Source organism: Pelophylax lessonae (assembly GCF_965119305.1).
Source record: "Pelophylax lessonae genome assembly, chromosome: 4".
Taxonomy (NCBI): Eukaryota; Metazoa; Chordata; class Amphibia; order Anura; family Ranidae; genus Pelophylax; species Pelophylax lessonae.
In genome coordinates, this window is record NC_138771.1 from 130,979,537 (window position 1) to 131,006,138 (window position 26,602).

General features: G+C 42.1%; 1 protein-coding gene across 1 annotated transcript in view; it reads left to right on the plus strand.

Moving 5' to 3' along the window:
* ISLR2 (immunoglobulin superfamily containing leucine rich repeat 2) overlaps nt 1–23,785 on the plus strand; it is a 37,884-nt gene extending 14,099 nt beyond the window's left edge. Inside the window, exon 2 of the mRNA XM_082254938.1 lies at nt 21,017–23,785. Within this exon, the coding sequence (XP_082111064.1) occupies nt 21,025–23,061 (2,037 nt within the window). The 5' untranslated portion in view covers nt 21,017–21,024 and the 3' untranslated portion in view covers nt 23,062–23,785. The remainder of the gene's footprint in view (nt 1–21,016) is intronic.
* The last annotated feature ends 2,817 nt before the right edge of the window (nt 23,786–26,602 follow it).

The window sequence follows — 26,602 nt, forward strand, 5'->3', positions numbered from 1 at the left end:
CCTTTCACTGTGCATAGTGTGGGGACAGGCTCTTGGGAGTCAATGCTTCTGGGAAATAAATAAATGTGTGCACGTGGACAGAGAGGACTAAGGCCCCTTTCTCACGTGGCGGACCTGCTCGACAGACTCGGCTAGCTCATCGGGAATCACTCTGTTGATCCCCGCTGAGCAGGCAGATGACAGGTCCGTCTTCGCTCTCTGTGCAGAGATGGACTTGTCAGAGTTTTGCTCTACTCAATGGGGAGATCAGATGAAAATGGACAGAATGTAAGTTTTCATCCGATCCCATCCGATCTGAACGGCTGGACAGATGGCGAACAGTTTTCAGCGGATCTTGTCGGATCAGATGCCAGACGGGTGTCAGCGGACACATGTCTGCTGACATCCGCCTCCCCATATAGGAGAATTGGTGGCCCAATCAGGTCCCCTTGAAAAATGGACAGGGGGACCCGATCGGTCCGATCGCGTGAAATGGTCCTTACAGTGCTGCTTTGAATTTCAATGTAGCAAAGTCAGTCCAAAGAGTTGTATTAGGATTTCTGGCAGATTGACTGTTTTTTTAATGTATTTTTTTAAAGGGATGAAAAATGAGGAAATGTGCACTTATTGCAGAGATGTTTTTTTTTTTTTAATGAAAGTGCCTTTACATACACTTCAAACAGGTTTATGAACAGAAGATGGCAGTGAGACTCTAGGTCACAGAATAACCACTAAACTTCTTTTTCCTGTCCAACTTTTACATAAACATACATGCCTGTATCCTATGATTATTCTTGTTTATTTGAAATACAGACTGCTGTCATCTTTGTACTCATATAAAGAAAGCTACAGTATTGCCTAAAGATTTTCAGCCACTCTTATCGCCTATTCAACTGATAGCGTCTGCTGAGCTTTTTACGCACAATGGACTGGTTGATTGACTTTTTAATCCTGACAAAATTGCAGGTATAGCACAAAAGGCTTATAATATCTCTGTACATCTTAAGAGCCATTAACACTAGCCAAACTACAACTTGATGTTGTGCATGTACTAACAAGATCTTGCTTTTGTGAACAAATAGAATAGCAGTTATAGCCTGTGACTTCATTGTACAGTTATGTACATCTTACTTACGTAATTGAACAAACAGATTAGTGGCTATAGCCATTGTATCAATTGTATAGTAATGTGTTCACAAAGATTTGTAATAGTTCATACAGAAACCAGAAAAACAGTAGTATATGGGGCCAGCTGGAATTAGTGATGCAAAATCTTGCACATTCAAATTAGAGTAGTTACATACTTTCAGTGCTCCTCACTGCATGTAGTATGAACACAGTAAAGCTCATTTAATAAAAATGCTTTTGATGAGATATGCAGATCAGCCCATAGGGACTGAAAATACATGCAAATATCTTGGATTTCACAGAAAATGAAAAGCACAATTCCTTTTATTTTAAAAGGCGTTGTATTCCATTGTAATTGGCCCCCTCTTTCTGGCGGACATGAATTAACATATGTTTCATGTGGGCTTAAGAGGAAGGCCAATTCAGGAAAACTGCAGGAAAGAACATAATAAAATTGCAGCTGTTGTCCATGGTAAACATTCAGAATTCTTCTTGAAATGAAAAATGAAATCTAATTAGTTGCTATTGGCAACAACTTCTCTTCTCTCTCTCCTGTTTTCATGATTCATCTTTAGTAAATTCCTATATCATTTTTATGGTTTGGAGTGAAGACTGACTGTGCTACCATCCTTGTGTCCACTCTACTCTGAACTTCATGAAGCCTGCCTTGTATAGAGAGGAAACCTTCCCATCTGTATACAACTGATGTAGTCCTTTCTTCTCTGAACTATTCCCATTGCGTTTTGAAGATCTGCAGGAGCATTAGTGGTGAAATCTCTCCTTGATGTCTGCATCAAAGTGCTCATTTTCAAGCTTTCAGTCTTTGACTTAACTTTAAATAGTAATAAGCTCCAGCCACCAGCTTCTAGGATTGGCCTTCTCTGACATATCATGATTTCTTCACAGCAGTTCTCATGATGCTCTTTGCTGATCTTATTTATAACCTGCTCATTGTTTTCTTCCACTAACACTGGGGCATTTTCTACTTCAACTGGCTGTAGTCTCCCCCCCCCCCCCAAGTCTAGAGGACAGTAAACTGTTCCCTGGTTTAGAAGGTCTGGAGACCCCTGGTCTAGAGCATCAGGGCATCAAGGGCACACAACTAAGGCTGGCTATACAAGGTTTGAATCTCAGCTGGTTCAGCAGGAACCGGCCGAGATTCGAACAGTTAATGGGCAGGCTGAATGTACCAAGTGGATCAATCGATCAACTTGGGTACAACCAGCCTGCCGGATTCTCTTGCGATTATCGCTAACGGCTGATATAGCCGCTGGCAATAATTACTGTCTTCTCTCGATGGGGATGGCTTCCCCTGCCAGCCCCCCTGCCAGGGAGAAGACAATTGCTCCTTTTCCTGTCATCACTGTCTGTGGTAATGGGGGAATCGTGCAAATGTATTTCCTGCAACCTGTGGTTGCAGGAAACAAATTCACACCATGTATGGCCAGCCTAACTAATAAATTCCTGCTAGTGCAATTCATCTAGGTCCCCATTGTTGCTGCTCCTGAACTATTTGTGCCTTTTTTTGTTGGGGAATGGTGAACTATCTAATTATAGATTATCCTTTCTGAGACAATACCCCTATAGCATGGGTGTCCAACCTTTTGGCTTCTCTGGGCCACATTGAGTGTAGAGAAATTGTCTCGGGCCGCATATAAAATATATACTATAGTTAAGGTATATAAGTAATAAAACTCCGCTGCGCCCTTCCCGTGCTGTCGCGCCCCCCCCCTTCCCCCCCAGCACTAATTTAACACAACTAGTGGATGATCCCCTCTAAGGCTGCCTCTGTGGCCATGCCCCAGACTTGACTTCCTTCCTCCCCAGCAAAAAAAAAATTGTCAGGGGGCAGTTGGCCACATAGCCTGAGGTTCTGGGCCGCATGCGGCCCCCGGGCCGCAGGTTGGACATGCCTGCCCTAGAGCTTAACTGCTAACAGATTCAGTATGCCAATACACCAGCATGTCTGAAAGGAGTCTCCATCACTACTATTTAACAGTATTGAAAAGAAAGAAAATGGACTTGACTGGTATAAGAATTGGCAAGGTGATGTAAATAGAACTGTAACATTTTATTATTATACAGATATTAAACATAGGGGAAACAAAAAGGAAATCTCCATATAAAAACAAATGCAGTACATCTCTCAAAGTTGCTCCATACAGAAATATATTGTATGTTATATATTCTTTTAATCTCCTAATATACAAATCTGCATGGTCAACACATTTCACATATCGAGCTTCTTCAGGACCTTGTTTTTACTTCAATGAGAGAGTAATCTAGCTAAGAAGGCAAAATTGATATGTAAAAACCAAAACAATTAAGCATTTTTATTAACACACAATGTCTTTCAATTATCCATGTGTCTGTACATACCTTTTTAGAGCAAAGATTAAGGGTAACATCAGATGGTAGGCCAATGGCTGGAGGGTCCAAAAATTACTGGATGTACAATGGTATGTGTGGTATGCAGCATTTCTGAGCTGGTACCATGGAGCTTGTACCGGTCTCCACCAACTCAGCAGTCCCCCCACCATACTCCCAGTGACAATATTCTGTTTTTTACTATTGGATACAGGAAACGCAGTTTTAAAACACAAAAGCTTTTGTTAGCATCTGCTTACAAACTGTCCTAATCAATCTGGCAGGACCTGGCCACCAGGTACAGGTCTATGTTTATCACCAAGTCTGGTCCACAGAGTTCTGAAGTTGGCTTTTTTTAGCATATCTTCTGCTGATACCACCATTGTGGTCTGCAGCTTCTGCCCACAGTGTATCAGTTGTGGTAAAAGTATCAGCCTATTGGATACTACATTCATAAGGAATCACATGACTCTGCACCACAGGACTAGGTGGATGCTGCACCTTAATGATTCAGCACCAAAAGGGCCAAACTCCTCCTTTTTCTCCTCCACATTGCTTATGTTATGCATCTCTACTTCTCCCACCCTCCCCACAACATTCTCTTGCTGCATCTGACACAACATCTGCGGCCTCCTGTAACAGGGAAAGAAGTCTCACAAGGGGTTTCAGAGGCTTAGAATATATCACATCAAGCGGGAAAGAGTCATGAGGCCACGCTGAGAAGGGTAAAAGGAACCTCTGTAGCATTGTCCTACACCCGGCCACCCCACCGTCTCCAGCAGCATCCCTCCAAGCAGGTTTTTTTCCACAACTGCTGGAGTGGAAGCAAAAGTGTACCCAAATCATCCTCATGCCCAGTGTCCTAATGCCACCTTGGCACAGCTGATGGCTTTGCAGCTGCTTCCATTCTGTCTCGTGGCATCAACCCCCTTTCACAAATTTTTGGCCTGTGCTACACCACAGTGGCAGGTACTCAGCAGCCATTTTGTTCACTGAGAAGTCCAACCATGTCCTCCACAAGCACATGGAACATAAAGGGGTTGATTTACTAACAGCAAACAAAGTTTACTTTGCAAGTGCATTTGTTCCATAGCTTAATAAATGGGGTTAAGCTTCACTTTGCAAACAGTACTCAATCATATGAAAGGAAAATTTAAAAAACAGATTTTTGGCTTGCATATGATTAAAAGATAAATGAGTAGAGCTTCTGCTTATTTACTAAACTGTGCAGCAACTGCACTATTGCCTTTAGTAAATAAACCCCAAAGTGTCTGTGATGCTGGACTGCACTGTCAGCGGCAGGGTACACATGACTATGGACACTGGAGCCAGTAATCAATTGGCAGAAATGCTACATAATATATCCTTCACGGCACCATGATCAGTCTTCTGGTGCTAGATCCTCTCACCTCTGCTGGCCTTTTTCGGTACTTCTTGCTGTAAAGCTGCCACACAGTGTTTCTAAAGCTGAACTTTACCTGTAAAATTTCAAATGTTTGATGCAGAGTAAATACTGCATCGTGCCTAAAAGTTCACAGTCTATTATGGCGCTGAGGCACTGTAAAGGGATCACACAATGTTTCCACAGTTAGACCTTGGCTGCAAAATTTCTGTGGTTTCCGGCTCAAAGTTTGCAGCCTATTCAGGTGCTCTAGTTCTATTCGGCCACTCAGAAATATTTTTAGCTATTGTCTCTTAGTTATTATACCCTCCTAAATTGCAATCTAGCCAAGCTGCTTACATACTGTACAATATTTGTGGCTATTTTCTCTCAGACAATACGCTTGAATTTCTAGTTTAAGATGAAATCTGCTTCTTCTGATTCTCTTAAAATTATGGCCTAAACAAGACGTTCACATACTGTCCAGTCACTGTACAATATATGCCACTATCTTCTTTTAAATAGCACTATGTAGAACAAATAGCTCTATTTTCTATTTCAAGATAAAACCTGCCTTGTCTTTCTCAAATTATGCTACCTATTCAAGCGCTCATATACTTTCCTGAAGCTGCACTAATTCTACTAAAAGCATACATGGGCTGCCCTGTGCAAAATCAACTGCACAGAGGAGGTAAGTATATTATGTTTGTTATCTTTTCTAAAAAAAAAAAAACAAGACTTTACAATCACTTTAAGAGCCCATTCACACTGGTCAGGTGACTTGTCAGGCGACTTGTCAGCCTGACAAGTCGTGGTCGGTCGCGGTCCATTGAGTAGTACAGGACCCGTTCTAATAGGAGCGACACAAGTCGCTCCGACTTAGAAAAAGGGTCCTGTACTACTTTGGGGCGACCTCGGAGCGACTTGCATAGACTTCCATTATGTGAAGTCCCTGCAAGTCGCGCCGAAGTCGCGGTGCACGCGACTTCACAGGTCGCCCCCGGAAGTCGTGTCACCTCAGTGTGAACCGGCTCTAAGTGGTAAGGCCAAAAAGAAAAAAATGGTAAATCATAATAAAAGGAAACAAGTCACCATGTCAAAAACTGTCTTAATGTTTTGCGCTTTTTCATGCGGGATTGTTGACACCTTAGATATGTAGCACAACTTCAAAGTTTACGTTGTGTGCATTTTTAGGACTTTACTTTTTCTGGAATAATCATAACCATAAAGCAGGGGAAAAAAAGAGAAGAATGAAAATGGAGGGAGGGGCATGAAATGTCCCCGCCCTCCATGTATGGGACCGTGGCAAGACAGTTGGTTAGTTGCTGTGAGGGAAAATAAACCGTTAGAGTACTTACCTGTGATTGGTCCTGCTGGTAAAAATGACTATATGGCACGAGCAGCTGCCTATAAAAGAAAACAGAAGCCGTCACTCAGAGTCAGTCAGCGGGGATCAGAAGAAGAGTAACATTCCACCCTCCCACCCTTGTCACGGCTCATATTATGAGGTTTTGTCCCTTTTGAAGTGAAAGGGGACTGTAAGTTGGTAAAATTAGCTCGAGCTTTATATGGCTGAGCTAACTGTGTGGTTGGTTGTATTAAAAATGGTTATGGTTTAATTCAATAAATTTATTGATACCTGTAAAAAAAAGGGTCGCGGCCTATTATATCCACAACTTTGAATCCAGTTTATTATTTATATTATATAAATATATATTATATAGTATATATGTTCTGCCTATGGTACCATTAGATTACCTGAAAATGTAGATGATTTTCTATAATAATGTTATATTAAAACAAATAAATTTATCTATTTTCTTTTTGTTGAGGCCTCTGCCTGATTGAAGTCATGAGCCTTTGCTGTGTATCTGTGACAAAAAAACATTAAAAAACAACAATTTCATACCCTCATTGGCCTCCCGAAAGGATTGGATTACTGGAGTCCTGAGAAATAATACACTGAACAAAATTATAAACGCAACACTTTTGTTTTTGCCCGCATTTTTCATGAGATGAACTCGAAGATCTGAGACTTTTTCTATGTACACAAAAGGCCTATTTCTCTCAAATATGGTTCATAAATCTGTCTAAATCTGTGTTAGCGAGCACTTCTCCTTTGCCGAGATAATCCATCCACCTCACAAGTGTGGTTTATCAAGATGCTGTTTAGACAGCATGATTATTGTACAGGTGTGCCTTAGGCTGGCCACAATAAAAGGCCACTCTAAAATGTGCAGTTTTATCACACAGCACAATGCCACAGATGTCGCAAGTTTTGAGGGAGCGTGCAATTGGCATGCTGACTGCAGGAATGTCCACCAGAGCTGTTGCCCGTAAATCGAATGTTCATTTCTCTACCATAAGCCGTCTCTAAAGGTGTTTCAGAGAAGTTGGCAGTACATCCAACTGGCCTCACAACAGCATACCACGTGTAACCACACCAGCCCAGGACCTCCACATCCAAGATCGTTTGAGACCAGCCACCCGGACAGCTGCTGCAACAATCCGTTTGCATAACCAAAGAATTTCTGCACAATCTTCAGACACTGTCTCAGGGAAGCTCACCTGCATGCTCGTCAGCCTCATCGGGGTCTCAACCTTACTGCAGTTCGCCGTCGTAACTGACTTGAGATGCATTTTATTGATGGCATTTTGAATACACAGAGATACTGTGACGAGATCCTGAGTCCCATTGTTGTGCCATTCATCCACGACCATCACCTCATGTTGCAGCATGATAATGCACAGCCCCATATTGCAAGAATCTGTGCACAATTCCTGAAAGCTGAAAACATCCCAGTTCTTGCATGGCCAGCATACTCATGTCTGTCACCCATTGAGCATGTTTGGGATACTCTGGATCAGCATATACGACAGCGTGTTCCAGGTCCTGCCAATATCCAGCAACTTCGCACAGCCATTGAAGAGGAGTGGACTAACATTCCACAAGCCACAATCAACAACCTGATCAGCTCAATGCAAAGGAGATTTGTTGCACTACGTGAGGCACATGGTGGTCACACCAGATACTGACTGGTTTTTGGACCCCCCCCCCAATACCAGTGTTGGTCATGTAACCTAAAAAAAGTAATTAGTTATAGTTACTAGTTACTCCTCCCAAAAAGTTAGTGACTGAGTTACATCAGTAAAAAAGTAACTAATTACCAGGGAAAGTAACTATTGCGTTACTTTAAAAAAAATAATCAAATTTGTCAAATTACTTATATGCCCCTTGTATGCGTGGTATTTGGTTAGTGGTACCTGCGTGGTATTTGCTGAGTGGTACCTGAGTGGTATTTGCTGAGAGTGGCACTGTGGTACCTGCGTGGTACACTGCCAGTGTATAGGGTGGGTGGGTAGGTGTATTTGGGGGTCAGTGGGTGTATAGGGTGGGTAGGTAGGTGTATATAGGAGTCAGTGGGTGTATAGGGTGGGTGGGTAGGTTTATATAGGGGTCAGTTGGTGTATAGGGTGGGTGGGTAGGTGTATATAGGGGTCAGTGGGTGTATAGGGTGGGTAGGTGGTGGTGGTGTGGCGCACTGTGGGGGTCTGAGTCCTAAGTCCTCCTGTCTTGACTGTCTGTGACCAAGTTTTTTTTTTTTGGTACCTGTTGTGCTGCTGCAGTGCTGCCTGGCTGCTGGTGGTGGTGGCTGGCTGCTGGTGGTGGTGCCTGGCTGCTGGTGGTGGTGATGGCTGGCTGCTGGTGGTTGTGGTGGCTGGCTACTGATGGTGGTGGTGGTTGCTGGCTGCTGGTGGTGGTGGTGGCCTGCCCAGCACACTGGGGTCTGTCTGGCTCCATCCTCCTCCTCCAGGCCTGTGCTGCTGCCTCTCTCTCTCTCATCGACTGAGGCCAGTGCTGCGGACAGCGCCGGCCTCGGTCATAGAGGAGAGGAGGAATTACACTACTGCCATCTAGTGGCGGTAGATGTAATTGCGGTAACGCGGCCGAAGTAATTTCAACGGCATTACCTTGAGGGGACGAGTAGTCAGTTAGATTACTCGTTACCCTCTAAAGTAACTGCGTTAAGTAACGCTGTTTACTTAAATGCAGTTACTTCCATCACTGCCCAATACAGTAAAACTGCACATTTTAGAGTGGCCTTTATTGTGGCCAGCCTAAGGCACACCTGTGCAATAATCATGCTGTCTAATCAGCATCTTAATATGCCACACCTGTGAGGTGAATGGATTATCTCTGCAAAGCAGAAGTGCTCACTAACACAGATTTACACAGATTTGTGAACAATATTTGAGGGAAATAGGCCTTTTGTATACATAGAAAAAGTCTTAGATCTTTGAATTCAGCTCATGAAAAATGGGGGCAAAAACAAAAGTGTTGCGTTTATAATTTTGTTCAGTACATATTGCTCTAATGGTCGGCAAAAAACATAATCGAAAGAAAAAAAAAAAAAACATGTTGGGAAAGTTTTGGAAAGGCAGTGTTCTTTTCATGAACTGAAAAGATCAAGGGGGTGAATTGGGTGATTTATCACCAGAGTAGATCTGAAGGGGGTCAGCCATCTCTATAAAAGGTTATCATGTAGCCACTTCTCTAATCACTGTTAGACATTACTGAACAGCCAAAAACTATAAGGATGCATGGTTGAATCAAATCAAGATTTATAGTTAGTAGTGAGGATGGACACAACAAGGGTGTGCCTAATAGCACTAAAACACACAACTGTTTATGCTTAACTGTCAAATAACTCATGGGGGGGAGTGATTGTGATGCCAGAATATTGCTAGAATAAACATTAAGCATAAATAGCATGTTTAACCTTCCTGAGCAGCTTATCAATCATCTGGACCCATCAAGGTATAACAATTTAAACCAAAATTACAATGTAGGTGTTGGAACAAACTGTTTTAGGTAAAACTGTAATATTTATGTACATATTATTTGTAGCAAATACATATTGGACAGCACAGAGAAAACAAGATGGTGTCTTTTTTTGTAAATTACAACACAGTAGTCAAAGGGGAACTTTATCTAAAAAGGGAAGTTCCACTTCTTCTCCCCCCCTCCCCCATCATACCTAGAAGCTAGTTTCAACAGGTACCCACTCCCAATTTTGCTTGGGTCACCTAGGCACCCTCCCTCACTGCCCACAACTGCCTGGGACCAGTCACGGTTCTCAAGGAACTGTGGGTCTATTCAGAACGTGCAGTGAGTGAGCCAGTAGGAAGTCACAGCTGGCTTACCACTCTCAAGATAGTGTCCCTGGGGACCCAAAGATGGGCAAAAAAACAGCCTAAGTATTGACAGCACTGGATCCCTACCTAGGCTGGTGAGTACATGTTTATTAAAAGTCAGCAGCTACAGTATTTGTAGCCGCCTGCTAACTTTTAATTTATTTGCAAAATGGCTGGAGTTCTTCTGTAAGAAGTAAAAAGAAGAAATTAGATGGATGGAGGAATTCCCCATCAAGACATTGTATTCTGACAGCGGGACCCGTCGCTGTCAGAATACACTGATCAGAGACTGCAGCCAGCTATACCCCTTTTTCACTAATAATTAAAATACGGTAATAGTGATGTTTTAGAAGGACATGTAATACTCTGTTTAGGAAGGACTTAATGTCTAGGTTTGCCTTCCTGTAGGATGAATTGAGATGGTACTGGAGCTCAAAATGTGTTTGTATGTATTAGTTAGTTTAAAGAAAGTTCACCCTTTCTATCTTTTTATATATGGGGTTTTGTTATCATTGCTTTTTCAGCATTTATTAAGTGGAATGTAAGGGAGCATTCATATGTGGAGGGTGGGATGGTTGTGTGATGTCGCAGAAATAGAACCGGATAGAATGGAAGGTCATGGCCATAGGTGTTTTAAATTAGATGGTGTGCCTGGAATCAGAACAACAATTCCACCAAATATAGATGAAAGTGCCCATATCTTTGGAACATCTCCAGCAGGTGTCAGGAATTTTGAGGAAGTGATATATTGAAGTAGCAGTTATGGTGTGCGGTACCATCTGCTGTGAAGTTTGTAGTTTGTTTTTTGTATATTGACATGGAACCCTTTACAAAGATCGTGTTCATTTATTCCCAATCTTCCTCTCATAAGGCAATGTGTAGGTCTCTCTTCCAAGCTACTGCTGTAGAATCTGCATTGGGTGTTTAGTTCCAAAACTGGCTGCAATATATCTTGGGTGTGACTTGTCTAAGAAGAGTGTTGAAAGTGAACAGCATCTTAAAATTTGTAAGGTGACTAGTATAGTGCAGTCGGCTATTTTGGGCATTAGAAAATTTCTGATTTGTAAGTAGGACCATTGAGGTATGTTACCTACATGGCTACGGTCTTGTAGTTTTTGTAGAGTAAGCAAGATACCTGTGTTAAAGAAGGTTTGCCTTAGGGAGGAATGGCTTGGTCCTCCATGTGTTCTAGAAAATAGCAGACATTCCTGGTGTGAATTCCAGGTTAAGCCTAATGGGGGTGAGGGGGTTTTGATCGGTGGGGAGGTCAAACTTTTTAAAAAGGGTGTGGAAGGTCTGAAGGGTTCCTTTAATTAGTGGGTGTTTGTTGAAGGGTATTTGTAGTTTTATTACACTAATGCATGAAGAAAAGGAAGGAGGATGGAAGGGGCACAGGATATCTGTAGGTTTTAACTTAAAACTCATTCATTGGTCTTCTGAATTGCTTTCTAACTATCTGGGTCCCTTTTTCACAGGGCTATACAGGCTTAACACTTAAGCTTCAAAAAGGCTCCTTGACATGTTAGTTTCTAGTGGTATCTCAGTCTTAATAACTCAGGCAAGAAAGTTTGGAAAATTCTAAGGTTACTTTTCTATTCAGTCGTTCAATCACTACCTCAATTTTGGGGGGGATCAACTGCAGTCTCCATCCTTTAGGTTCAAAGTAGAACTCCATGGTAGCCAGTATATTTGTCAAGGTCTTACCTTGCCCTCCTGTTGGCAGCTATCTTGGACATGTGCAGACTGCTGCCTCTTATAGCCTCTGACTGCATCATCACTTGCTGCACACCTGACTACATCTATCACCTGATGGGTTGCAGTCCTTGCCCTGTGTTTGTGCTCCAAGGTGCATCTCTGCTAGCAGTCTTCTGTTCTCCGTGTTCCTCCGTGTATGACCTGGCTTGGCTGACGACTCTCCTGGCTCTCGACCCCGCATCAGCAGACAACCTTGCATCGGAAAACTATCCACTTCTGGACTTTACCCCGGCTTGGATGACTACCCTCTTCCTTACTTGACCCTGGCTTGTTCCTGCTCCCACTTCCTCACTCTTGCTATGCGCTTATTGTTGTTTGCTCCAATAAACTGTTTTATTTTACCTGCATCCCTGTGTGGTCTGGTTTCCTAGCACTCTAACAGTACACAAGGGCCATGAATCCTGATTATGTAGGTGCTCCTATGCTCCCCATGCTGGTTACCAGGCTCGATCAACAAGCTCACCTTTTGGGTCGGTTCGCTCCGACATTGCAGACTTTGTTTGCACGCACAGTGCACCTTGCTCCTGGTGCTGCTAGGCCAGTGGTGTTGCTTCTCCTGCTCCTGCAATTGCAGCCTAAGTCGCTGTTACCAGAGGGATGACTGGTTCAGCCCCCCTCCCGCAGCGCTATGGGGGGGAACCGAGTCAGTGTCACGGCTTCCTAAATCAAGTGGGCATTTACTATGAGATGGTTCCTCAGGCGTTTCCTTCTAACAGTTCCAAGGTGGGCTTCCTAATCTCGTTGCTCTCGGACAAGGCCTTGGTTACTTGAGTTTTGTTGCCTCCTTTCGTAGGGTATTCAATGTGCCTGCTCACTCTGCCTCTGCTGCAATGCAGCTCCTGTTCATTCCACAGGGTATATGAACCATTGCCGAGTATGCCAACAAATTTCGTACCCTGGCAGCAGAAGTGGGCTGGAATAATAAGGCTCTGGTGGCTGTCTTCTATCATGGTCTCTCCTATGCACTGAAGGACAATATTGCGGCCAAGGATCTCCCTGACAAGCTTGAGGCTTTCATTTCCTTCCTGAATTTGATGGATACCAGGCTCAGGGTGAGGCCTTCATTTAGGAGTGCCTGCTGAGACCTCCTACCAGATTGGCTCCTATGATTTTTTTTTTCCCCACCCATTCCTCCCTCACCTCCCACTCCTCCCACTCCTCCCACTCCTCCTGGGGATGGTGCATCTGGCTGTGAACCCATGCAGCTGGGATTCACTCGCCTTTCCGATGCTGAGTGGGCCTTTAGGAGAGGGAGGGCCGGTGCATGTATTGTGGTCTTGGTGGGCATTTTCTGAAATCTTGTCTGACCCATCCAGGAAACGCTTGCATCTAAGGCCCCTTTCTGGGGCAGATCATAGGTGGAATTTCCTCGTCCCCGGTTTCCCATAAAGATAAATCGCTAATCACAGTTGTCCTCTCCTGGGCAGCGGGTTCGGTGGTTACTCACAAGACTGTTCCGGTTGATATGGCGATAGGGGCTGTTCACAGGGAGCCGACCTGTTTCCAGGTTATTTCGTCTCCCCACTACTCCATTGTTTTGGGGTACCCTTGACTTCAGAAACACAATCTGACCTTTAACACTTTAACACTGCTCACTGTGCTGTTACTGCGGCACAGTGGCTCGTTATCGTCTGGCGACATAGACCTATGTCACCAGACATTCCCCTCTCTCGGAGGCTCGCTCCCGCTGTATTCAGTTACAGCGGGAGTTGGGCCAGGGGAGGAGCGGCGGTGATCACCGCTGCTCTTCCCCGATCGTCGGGGATCGAGTGTGGAGATTCGCCCGCTTGTGTAAACAAAGCTGGCGGATCTCCTAAGTGACAGGCAGGGTCAGATTGCAGGATTCAGCATAGCTGAACCTACGATCTGTGCCTGTGTCACATAGTCCCCTCCCTCCACACACGTTAGTAAGCACCAGGCATACATTACCCCTTTATCACCAATAAAAGTTAACCCCTTCCCTGCCAGTGTCATTTTTACAGTAACAGTGCATATTTATAGCACTGATTACTGTAGTAATGTCACTGGTACCCCCAAAAGTGTCAAAAATGTCAGTCAAGGGTCCGATCTGTCCGCCGCAATGTCACAGTCCCGCAAAAAAAAAAATCTCAGATCGCCACCATTACTAGTTAAAAAAAAATACGCTTATTGCAATTTTTTTTTACCAAACATATGTAGCAGAAAACAAATTGGCCTAAAATGTTAAAAAATTTTGATTTTTACATTTTTTTGGGGGGGAATTTCATATAAAAAAAATTGAAAAATATTGTTACTTTTTCAAAATTGTCGCTCTTTTTTTGTTTATAGCGCAAAAAGTAAAAATCGCACAGGTGATCAAATACCACCAAAAGAAAGCTCTATTTGTGGGAAAAAAAGGCCGTCAATTTAATTTGGGTACAGCGTCGCACGACCGCAATTGTCCGTTAAAATAACGCAGTGCAGAATCGCAAAATATGGCCTGGACAGGAATGGGGTAAAATCTTCCGGTCTTAAAGCGGTTAAAAAAAAGCTCTTTGAGAATTTTTTTGTCAAAGACATGTAGCTAAATACATTTTGGCCTAAATATATGACAAAAATTGAATATATTGGATATTTTTTAACTGTGAAAGTAGAAAAATATTGTTATTTTTTCAAAATTGTTGCATTTTTTTATTAATATCGCAAAAAAAAAAAATACCAGAGATGATCAAATACCACCAAAAAAAAGGCTCTGTTTCTGGGAAAAAAAGGACATAAATTTTGTTTGGGTACGGCGTTGCATGACCGCTCAATTGTCAGTCGCACAGTGCCGAATCGTAAGACAGCAAAATCCTCCGGAAGTAAAGTGGTTAATTGTCGGTCGAGATCCTCTCTTGGTCTCCACAGTGGGGCACTGTTTGTATCCATGGGCCTGTTAAGATACTTTGTACCTCCTTGGATTCCGTGTTGCCTACTGAATATCATGAATTTCAAGATGTATTTGACAAGGTGTGCGCTGGTACTCTTCCTCCTTATTGTCTGTACGATTGTGCCATAGACTTGCAACCTGGTGCTATTCCCCCTCTTGGCAGGGTTTATCCTCTCTTGGTTGTGGAGATTAAGGCCATGGAGGAGTACGTTGTGGAGGCACTTGCCCGGGGGACATTTAAAAGTCCACTTCTCCAGCGTGTGCCGGTTTTTTCTTCGTAAAGAAAAAGGGTTGAGACCTTGCATTGATTATGGGGGCCTTTTACGCATCACGGTCAAGAATGCATACTCAATCCTGTTGATTACTGAATTGTTGCAATGGTCTTCACCAAGCTTGACCTAAGGGCCGCATATAACCTCGTAAGGATCAAAGAGGGCAACGAGTGGAAGACCACGTTTAATACCAGAACCGGTTATGAATCTCTGGCGATACCCTTTGGCTTGTGCAATGCGCCCGCTATTTTCCAGGAGTTCATCAATGATGTCTTTCATGATATGTTTCACAAATGTGTGGTAATCTATTTGGACAACATCTTGATTTACTCGGACTCCACTGAATCACACTACATGGATGTCAGACGGGTGCTGCAACGGTTACGTAAGAATGAGCTTATCTGTAAGCTTGAGAAATGTGAATTCCACCTGTCTCAGGTTGCCTTCTTGGGCTACATAATTTCTGCTGAAGGGTTCTCCATGGACCCTCAGAAGGGTCCAAGAACCAATCTCTTAGCATTCTACGAGGAGGTAAGCTGTGAGCTAGATAGGGGCAGACCAGTGGATGTGGTGTACTTGGATTTCGCTAAGGCGTTTGATACAGTTCCCCACAAGCGCTTAATTTATAAAATAAGGTCTGCAGGTATCGACAGCAGAGTTTGCTCTTGGATACGGAATTGGCTTAAAGGGCGTGTCCAAAGGGTGGTAATAAACAGCGCATACTCAGACTGGTCTGAGGTTGTAAGCGGGGTGCCCCAGGGCTCAGTCCTGGGACCAACCTTGTTCAATTTATTCATAAACAGCATTGAGGACGGGATCAGTAGTGCGTTATCAGTTTTTGCAGATGACACAAAATTGGCCAGGGCAATAACTGCACAGCATGAAGCAGATATCCTACAGAATGACCTGGACAAAATTACAGAGTGGGCAACGACATGGCAAATGAGGTTTAACGTGGAGAAGTGTAAGGTTTTGCACTTGGGGACTAAAAACATAAAAACACAATACACGTTAGGAGGGGAACCCTTGGGGGTATCAAAAATGGAGAAGGATCTGGGAGTCTTGGTTGATGATAGATTAGGCAACAGCATGCAATGTCAAGCGGCAGCTGCCAAAGCCAGCAGAATATTAGCATGCATAAAGAAAGGGATGTATTCCAGAGATAAGACTATAATCCTTCCACTTTATAAAACTCTGGTCCGACCGCATCTGGAGTATTCTGTCCAGTTCTGGTCGCCAGTCCTCAGGAGGGATGTGTTGGAGCTGGAGAGAGTCCAGAGAAGAGCAACTAAACTAATTGGGGGATTGGAGGACCTTGACTATGAAGAGCGTCTACAATCGCTCGATTTATTCTCCCTGGAGAAGAGACGTCTGAGGGGGGACATGATAGCAATTTATAAATATCTTAATGGGGATCCCAGCTTAGAAAAAAAGCTGTTCATTCGAAGGGATTGCATGAGGACTCGAGGGCATACAATGCGATTAGAGGAGAAGCGTTTTAACCACAGGCAACGTGGGGGGTTCTTTACTGTTAGGGCTACAAGATTGTGGAATTCTCTACCACAAGAGGTGGTTTCTGCGGGTAGTATGGTGGCTTTCAAAAGACTCTTAGACTTACATCTCAAGGATCAGAACATTCAGGGGTATGTGAGATGAGTACAGCCACACACACCTACACAGGTTGAACTGGATGGACTATTGTCTTTATTCAACCTCACCTACTATGTAACTATATGTAACTATGTAAGGTTTCAGCTGTTCTACAAAGGCCTCGTCCCAGTGGCCTCTGTTCCATTCAGCATTTCCTTGGGTTTGCCAACTACTATCGGAAATTTATCATGAACTTTTTCTCTTTGGCCAAACCTCAGATCTGACCAAGAAGGGCAGTGATTCCCACAAATGGATGCCTGCTGCCATCCAAGTTTTTGTGGCCCTCAAATCTGCTTTCGCTTCGGCTCCCATTCTGTCTGATCCCAATCCTGGTTTGCCCTTTGTCCTAGAGGTGGATGCGTCTGAGACTGGAGTAGGCACCCTCCTGTCTCAGCATCGGACACCTGATAGACCCTTACGTCCTTGTGGGTTCTACTCCAAGAACCTGTCTTCAGCTGAATGCAATTACGAGATTGGGGACAGAGAGCTCTTGGCCATTATCCTGGCTCTCAAAGAGTGGAAACACTTGCTTGAAGGTTCTGTGGTTCCAGTTCTCATTCTCACTGATCATAAGAATCTGGCAAATCTCTCAGAGGCCAGGAGGCACACACCCTGTCAGGCCAGATGGACCTTATTCTTGTCCTAACTATGTGGTCTCCTATTTGCTCAGCTCCAAGAATGTTATGGCTGATGCCTTGTCTCGCCAGTATTCTGAGTTGTCCAGGGAGGACTCCGTGCCGACACCGGTCATACCTTCAGATCATATCCTCCTGGCTGCCATCTGCATCACACAACAACTGCCTGAGATGATACACTTCATTCTTAGAAAACACAGACACACATAGCAAGGCTGACTAAAGCTCTACAAAATCACAAATACAAAAAGAATTTGGAAACATTTTACATCTCTACAGGTTAAAAGCCTTTAATGTGTGTTTTTTACATCATTGAATTAAAATCTGAAAAAAGTGTGAGCGCTGGTCTTATGCACCACTTCAATCAAAATCCCAAAAAATGCTTACAGAGGGATTAGAATCCAAGTCATGTAATCATCCATCATCTGTCATAGACAGGACCTTTTTTCACATCGTCATCATTTAAGTGACCTATAAAAGGATCCCTACAGTAACGTTCAATTGGTATAAGTCAGTTGACACATTTCCAGGGGAAGCCCTCTTGCACCGAGCTAACGTACTTATAATCATGCTTGTCATGAATAATCCTAATTTAATTGGCCCATGTAGAGATCTAAAGAAGTCCTGTCCATGAAACATGCAGAATGGTTACATGACTGTGATTCTAATATCTTTGTATTTTTTTTATTTTTTGGGGGATTTTAAATAATAAAGTGGTGTCAAAGGTTTTGCACAAGGCCAGTGTACTCTATCTTTTTTCGATTTTTAGTTAATGATTTTCCTGATATAAAGAAAGCTGTGAAAGACTCCCTGACATCAGAAGAACTGGATTAGTGTATAAGAACAGGTTTTCAGTCAAGTGGTTGACTTATAACCCTTAGCACTTGAGCACTGGCAGTGTGCTTATATTTTATATGTAGTTTTTACATGGTTGATAAATCAGAATTCGTTCCTCTTCCTAACCTTGTGTGAAATCCATTTTTTTAAATTTTTATAGTAATTTTTGTTTTGTATTATAAAACATCACAGTTACCTTACCTGCACTGCTTTCATGATTATTACTACAGACATTTAGAATACAATTCCATTAAAACTTATAAATAAAGGACTTATAAAAAAGAAAATATAAAAGTGTTACCTGTAGTTCTATTGTTCTGTTTCACATTTAAGTTTTCCAATTAGCCCAAAATGTGAATATGCAGTGCAGAGTGGTCTCCACCCACACAGTTTTCTCTACTGTGCACTAGCTGCTACAAAGCCACATATGCCACGCAATATGCACTATAGTAGTTACTATACTAACTTATTCAATAGTATGACATGGAATATGTAATGTATAAATTATGGGTGGAGCTAATGTATAATATGTGTAACTATTTAAATATTTAACACATTTCAGTGGTAAAACATACAGATCCCTGATCCATAAGGTCTTTTTTCTGCCACTGAATTAATTTAAAGCCTTTTGTATTTTATTAAGGTTGAACTCCAGGTATTACCCTAATTGCAGATTTACATTGACCCAGATTGGACCAATATAAGTGTGTGCTGGCAATCACAGTAGTAGTTGGTACTACTAAAGTGATAGTTAATATCTTCTGGGTTTTGTGTCAGATGGCAAACCCACTGCATACTAACAGAGGGTCGCTTACTTGGCACCGCCATATTCACAGGATGCCTTATATTTTTATCAGTGAAAACAAGGTGTTTCTTATATTTCACAAGGTGGAGATGATGACATCACTTCTCCTCCACACCTTGTCCAATTAGAGAATGCCTTGTATTCATAGAAAAATGAAATGCATTTTGCGAACGGCAATGGTGCCAAGCAAGCGGTAGAATTTCCCTTCACTTCCTGTCCCATAGCCAAAACAGGAAGTGACAAAAAATCCCTCCAAAGTAAGGGAATTCCAGGGTGTCACCAGGGTCACCAGAACCAGTGTTCCTGTTTGAAGATTTCCCCTCTGTTATTCTTCTGATGTCAAAAATTTGGGATTTTCATTTACTTTCACAATCAATGACAACAGTAAACAGCACAAATATTGACCATCAATTTCCCTAACAGGGGCACAGACAGCAAAAATCCAAGAAGAGTTTTATCCCTCTTAATTCTAACCAAAACTAAAAAAAAAGAACTCCTAACTCTCTTCATTCATTGATGGATGACACTGTACAATAATCTACCTTATTATGGATGAAAGATGAGTGCTCCACTATAACATCTTCAATAACACCAATAGGCTAAGCTGGAGAGAAGATTGCAGAGAATCCTAATGTTCTCAGTGAGGCACCCCCTCTTCCTGTCTAAGTCTAGGCTTACTTTTGGAAAGGGTGTCAGTTTACCACATTTTGAAGTGATTTATGTAGAAACAATCCATCCATATATATTTAGAGTATGGTCTAAGAAGGACACAAGGAAATACAACTCCAATTATGGCATTTCAGTCAAGCATTTTTACTCCCATATAGTCCGTGTAAATGACATAGCACTATAATGCTAACCTGGTCAACATTGTGCAACTGGCTATATTAAGAAAACTTTTCAGTTTGAAATGCTGGTATTTTGTCTGACTTTAATAATGTGTTAATGGTTTCCCCCCAATATATACCTGTATTTACATGTAGGCCATCAATTCTAAATGGCCTTCATGTTTCTGCAATTTTGTAAGATTTGTTGTTCCCTTAGTTGGTTTAGTAAGGCAGACGACAGACTGCGTGATCCTTTTGCAATATTCAGCAAAGTAAATTCTATATTTTGTTGTAACATTCACCCCCAACGGGTCCATTGAGAATATGCCCAGGTCTCCCACAATAGTACAGAAGCTGCCAGTCACAAGCACAGATCCATACAATCCGACAGTTCAGGCTCAGCCTAGGGACTGTATTTAATGCTGAACAACAGGAGAGGGGTTTGGGGTCACCAGATACTCCAAACTATAACAGCAATCATTGGGAGAACAAATTTCTCACTAATCTTCTCTATAGCAGTCATTCGTAGAGGTAACAGGAAATGATTGGTATATCTAGGACTCTGTCAGAGAAGCCCCCATTTATATATATTCCTCTGGCACTTAGTTCCTTCTGGCACTTGCACAACTACCAGTCCACAGCAAGGTCTTTACTCACAGTGTCCCAGGAGCTGTTTGCCACCCAGCATCCACAGGTAGATCTTAAGTGTAGGAGATAAAATATCCTTCTCCAGATGATGACTTCAGGATAATGCCCTCCAGCAAATAATCCTTTATAAAGCTTAGCGAGGCCCAAAAATTTAGACCCAGACTGCAATTTTTATGTCTCACTAACTCTCTCCTAGGGGCAGCAGCCCCAGAGAACTGGAACCTTCCCTGGAGGGGAAGGAACACTGTGGAAAGGCCTTCCAAATATGTATCACCTCCCCAACCAACTTCTGGAAGCATCCAAGGGATTGGCTGGATCATGACAAATATCCATGCTGGTCATTTAACCTCTCCCTTTCCTATATTCTGGAAGCTTCCTTCAGAAGCAGGTGGGAGAAATCAGACAACCAGCCTTGAAACCCTGACCAGACAAAAACAACCAATTGCTGCTCCACTGACTGCAGTAAAGCCAAAAACTAAATTTAGCCTAGCAGCCTAACTAGAGGAGGGCACTACAATATTGTTAATTGTGGGGCCAAGTGATATGAGACCCAGGCTACTCTTTGTGGGCATACAACTCAATTTAGTGTAAACCTAACAGATATGTCTTCCTTTAATATGTTTTACAATATTTTTTTATTTCTTTTCAGGTGGAATAATGGATATTATACTATTCCTGTATGCTGCTGTGACACTCTTGGGGACAGCCTACAGTTGCCCTGAACCTTGCTCTTGTGTGGATAAATACAATCAACAGTTTGCTGACTGTACCTACAAGAAGCTGCAAAAGGTCCCAACAGGTTTTCCTTCCAATGTTACAACCCTTAGTCTTTCAGCAAACAAAATAGGTTCTTTAAAGAGGTCTAACTTTGTTGGGGTGACTCAGGTGACATCATTGTGGTTAGCTCACAATGACATTAGTACTGTGGAAAAGGGCACTTTAGCCACTTTAGTGCATCTTAAAAATCTTGATATTAGTCACAACCAACTTGTGGATTTTCCCTGGGAAGATCTGGCCAGCCTGCCTGCCCTACAGCTACTGAAAATGAACAACAATCGCATGGTCAACCTGCCAGTGGATGCTTTTGAAAACTTAAAAGATCTGAGGTCTCTCAGGATCAATAACAATCATTTTTCTGTCATTCGTGAGGGAACCTTTAAACCTCTGGTTTCCCTATTGCATATTCAGATTTACAACAACCCCTACCATTGCACATGTTCACTTATGTGGCTTAAAAAGTGGACTGAAGAAGCTCAATTTACTGTGGCAGAGAAGGACTTAATTGCGTGTGCCTCACCAGAAGATCTTCAAGGGAAGCCACTTTCTAATATTCCAGATTTACCATGTGGAGCGCCTGCTGTGCAGCTAAGTTATCACCCTAACCTTGACAGCACAGAGTTATATGATGGATTCACTCTCACACTTCATTGCTTGGTTACTGGTAGCCCCAAACCAACCATACAATGGAAAGTTCGTAATGCAACTCAAGAAACTGAGATCAAATTGCCCACTGATGAATCCAAAGCTGAAGTATCTGGACACTTTGTGGTTTATCAGAATGGAACTCTAGTTATCCCTCACCTTAGCAAAAAATTAGAAGGGGCCTATACTTGTTTGGCCACTAATGAGATGGGAAGTAGCCAGAGGTCTGTAAATGTCTCTGTGGCAGGGAGTCAAAAATATCCAACCAAGGTTGAGGATCCAGCAGCAGGAAAAATACCAGTAGATGGAAAGAAGACAGTGTTTAAAGACACAGGAAACAATGTCCTCAATCCAGATAAAACTGAAGAAAAAATAAAGGGTGTTTTTCCCACTGAGCAAACAGATGGAAATGAGAATAGTATTGGGGATACCATGGAGCATCCACGTTCAGATGAGAAGAAATGTGGACCAAACGTGGGAGGGTTGCATGTTTCTAACCATGCATTCAATGAGAGCACTAATTTAAAACCTCACGTCTTTGACCTGGGAGTTATTGCTCTAGATGTTTCTGAGAAAGAAGCAAAAGTTCAGATTACTCCTTATAATGCACGTCCAGGAAAACAACAGCTCAAGATGCTGTACTTGTGTCAAGAAAGCCCCAAGGGTTTTTCTCTGGTTCAGTGGTCAGAAATTGAAGATCGAGTAAACTCCTACTGGTTTCAAGGCCTAACTCCTGGCACTAACTACTCTGTATGCTTAACATATAAAGGGGAAGACTGTCAAGTGCAAGTAGTTTTCACCACTAAGAAGGAAGTGCCATCTTTGATCATTATTATTGTGGTAAGCATTTTCCTTCTTGGGTTGGCCACTATACCTCTATTGGGAGCCACTTGCTGCCATTTACTTACAAAATACCATGGCAAAAATTACAAATTAATAATGAAGGCGCACAAACCAGATCCAGAAGAGAAGCACATGGTTGCTGATTTTGATCCCAGAGCTTCTTTTGTCGAGTCAGAAAAGAACTCTGTCCCTAGCGAAGCTGGTGGAGATGAAGGCGAAGCAGGGGCAGCCCCAGCAGAAGAAGAAGAGGCAGTTGAGGGAGAGGCTGAGGGAAGTGTATTAGAAGAGAACCTTCCAAACTCCCAATCTAAAACAAACCAGGAAGAGTTTGAAGTTGGGTCGGAGTACAGTGATAAGCTTCCTTTGGGTGCTGAAGCAGTCACCATTTCTGAGGAGATTAATGGTAACTACAAGCAACCTGCACGCTGACTTGACAGCTAGAGGTATTAGCAAATCATTTCTCACTTTTGCCCTTTCATTTAATCATGAAAGAGTCCAAAATCCACAAACACCACAGTCTCAAGAATAAGAACTTAACCTGAACAAATATCCTTGCTCGCTGGGAATCTGTTCAAGATTAAGAACTTACACTAAAACAAGGGGATGAAATATATGTGTATATATATATATATATATATATATATATATATATCTCCCTATGGATGAACGAGAAGAGTTACTACAGCGACTAGTCAATTTGTCCACAGATGCACATAAGGAAAAGAACAGCAAAATATGTACCTGGTCAACAGAAAATATGGTGCCATAACACTGCACATTTAAATGCATGCCATGTATAATGCAGGTCAGTGTGCTTCAAAGTGTTTCTCTAAAAAAGTGTATGTGTAGACCACAGAATACAAAAATGTCTACTGTAGGCTAGTCTATGATAATACTTAAATGTAACTGTGAGTGCATATTTTGTATTTATTGAAACCCGGTAATGTAAAAAGTGTTTCTGCAAAGAAAATGCACACAATATATGTAGGCCTGCATGCAAAGCATTATATTGTATATGCAGGACACACAAACTTAGTGTTGCATTTGTACATGTGCAGAGTAATTTATATCAATGTTCTGAGCATTAGGTATGCATATAAATACTGTGAAAGTTAAACTAGTCTTAAAAACACCCAAACATAAAGTTTTTTTTTTTAAATGTTATGCACATTTTTTTATACCATTTCTATTTGATCAACAGAGCAATGCTTTAGAGTCATAGACCCATAATCCTGTAGTTGAAAATTATGTATTAAATCACCCACATCCCTGTTAATTTGTTAATATTAAATCAGGACTGCATAATACAGTGTATGATCAGATGCTAATCCTCTGATAACTATAGGTTTCCTGAATCACCATTGCCAACAAAGAAACAAGATCTATTCAAATCCCTGGGAGATCTAATTACATTAAAACAAGAGGCTTATGGGGGAAACTTTGTGCTGAGAGTGTATCTGCTCTGTGTCTTCTCTGAGCTGTAATACCTGTAAAAGCTCCGTTGTGTGCCTCTGGGGACTTCATCGCCATCCCTCCCTCCATTTCACAAAATCCAAACCAGTTGGACAGAAAGTCAATCCTCCATGATGAGATGAGAGCACAATATTTATATACTGTTTAGTGTGTCTCCATTATGATTACTTTACATATTTGATCATCATGTAACTAATGATTTATGCTTTACCTGATAGAGAAATTGGACCTATATTTTACATTTAGACTGTCATTATTACCTGACATGCTACATGTCAAATATGGTATATTTATTTACATATACTGTTTCACCAGTCGTTATTAATAGTTGAATTTATTACTTGTACACAACAAATTTAGCAAGAGAGGTCTCCATTTTCTGAGGCTGATCATGGACCTAATATACATATGTGGCTACAAAAAAAAAAAAAAAAAAAACCTTCACACTGTACATTAATTACCAAATGTGGTTTTCAATAAACTGGAAATATCATTATACAGAACTGCTTATACATGACATGTATACAAGACATGTATAAATGACTATATGCACATTTACATACATACATGGACATATGTAAAATCATAAAACACTTAACAAGGCAAAAAGAACAAAAAATATTTATGAAGCACAGACACTAGTATAACAGTCTGTTTGTACTTCACAGATATGTTTTGTGTATTTTACATGTAGCATAAAGGGCCTTGTTTAAAGCTGAACTCCAGGCAAAACATATATATCTCTCTCTATATATATATATATATATAGATATATATCTATATATATATATATGTATATATATATATACAGGACTTTTTTTTCAGCGGGAATGTGAGGGAACGCAGTTCCAGCACCTCCAGCACTGAATGGGGTGTTGAAGGGTCTATTGATCCCAACTGCTGGGGGATCTATTGTCACTGGGGGATCTTATTTTGCTTGGGGGTTACTTGTTGCTGGGGGGACCTACTGTTGAGGGAGGGTTATTGTTGCTGGCTGCTGGGAGATCTGCTGCCTTATTACATTGGGGGTCTATTATTGTTGAGGCAGCAATTTGTTTCTGAGGGTCTGTTGTTTCTTGGGGGGAGTAGAATCTATTAACGCTGGGGGGGGGTATATTGTTTCTGGAGGGATCCTTTGTTGTTGGTGGATCTATTGTTGTTGGAAGGGGAGGGGGTATATTGTTGCTTCAGGAATCTATTGTTGTTGGTGGGAATCTGTTGTTGCTGGGGGGGGGGGGGGATCTATTGTTCTTGACTGTAGAGGATCATGCTCGGAGGGGGGTAAAGGATGGAGACAAGGGGTGAAGCGGGAGGAACCTGCACCTATTCTCTGAGTAAAAAAAACACATATATACTGTATATATATTCCTCAATAGCCACAAATAATATAATTTCACTTTGTGTTTAGCAAGTGAGTTTGCAAGCCTAATGGTTATGGTAAAAGTAACAGTGACATCATTGTTGTGCTGCACCTAGCCTGTACAGAGAGGGGGACCCAGCAGGCTCCACCTACCACAGGCTGCCTGCAGAAAGCTAGAGGATGGGGTGGAGACAAGACCAGTCACCCTGCACTAGCAGAGTAAGCAGCAATGACAAGTCTTTTAGGAAGCCCCAGCACAAAGGCAAAATTTAACATTACGCAGATCTGTCAGAAATACACAAAGCACACCAAATTTCAAGCAGGAATACGCATGCCTCTCTTATATAGACAATTTTTGGCTATCCTGGAGTTCAGCTTTAAAGCTGATATTTATAAATCACAGATAAAAATACACCAAATTATGCAGTTATGTATTCATTAAAGAAAAATAAAACATTTTATTACAATTAGTGCAAGGACCAACATTTCAGATAATAGTATTTTTGTAATCCCCTTGTACACCACCAGGATGGGAGGGGTATGGCCAGTACTAGGAACCAATTAGACTCTGCTGCATGCCCATTTTCTGAAAAGGAACATAGGGACAGAAGAAGAGTAGAGGAAGGATCTCACCAGTGTGTGCTGCTTTCTTAAATCTTGTACACACAAGCCGAAAATTGGCCAAAATCAGTCGGTGCAGCAGGAACCAGCCGACTTTTCGGCCTTTGTGTACAGCTGTCTATTCTACAAAAGCCAGTCTCACGAACTGCTTTTATCAAATGGGCATACTGGAAAACCAGCATCCGATCAGCGCTAGTTGCCAATAGCTGTCAGTGCTGATCAGTATGTTCTGGTGGAAGGGCAGTTCCCCTGTCAGAATACAGTAGCACAGTGGGGGTGATCGCCGCACCAACATCACTTTTCTTAGTATGTCAATCTGTCAGTTTTTTTGGTCAGTCTGCTTGGTTGAACAAAAAAAAAAAAAAAAAACTGAGTGTGTGTAGCCAGCTTTACTGTCTAAGCACAGACTCCAATAATGTGGCTGTGCTATTTGACAGGTAAAGTCAGGTTTCTAATATTTATTACAGGTGTACACTTAGCTGTATGGAAATGGTTAGTATGCCCCTTGCACACCAG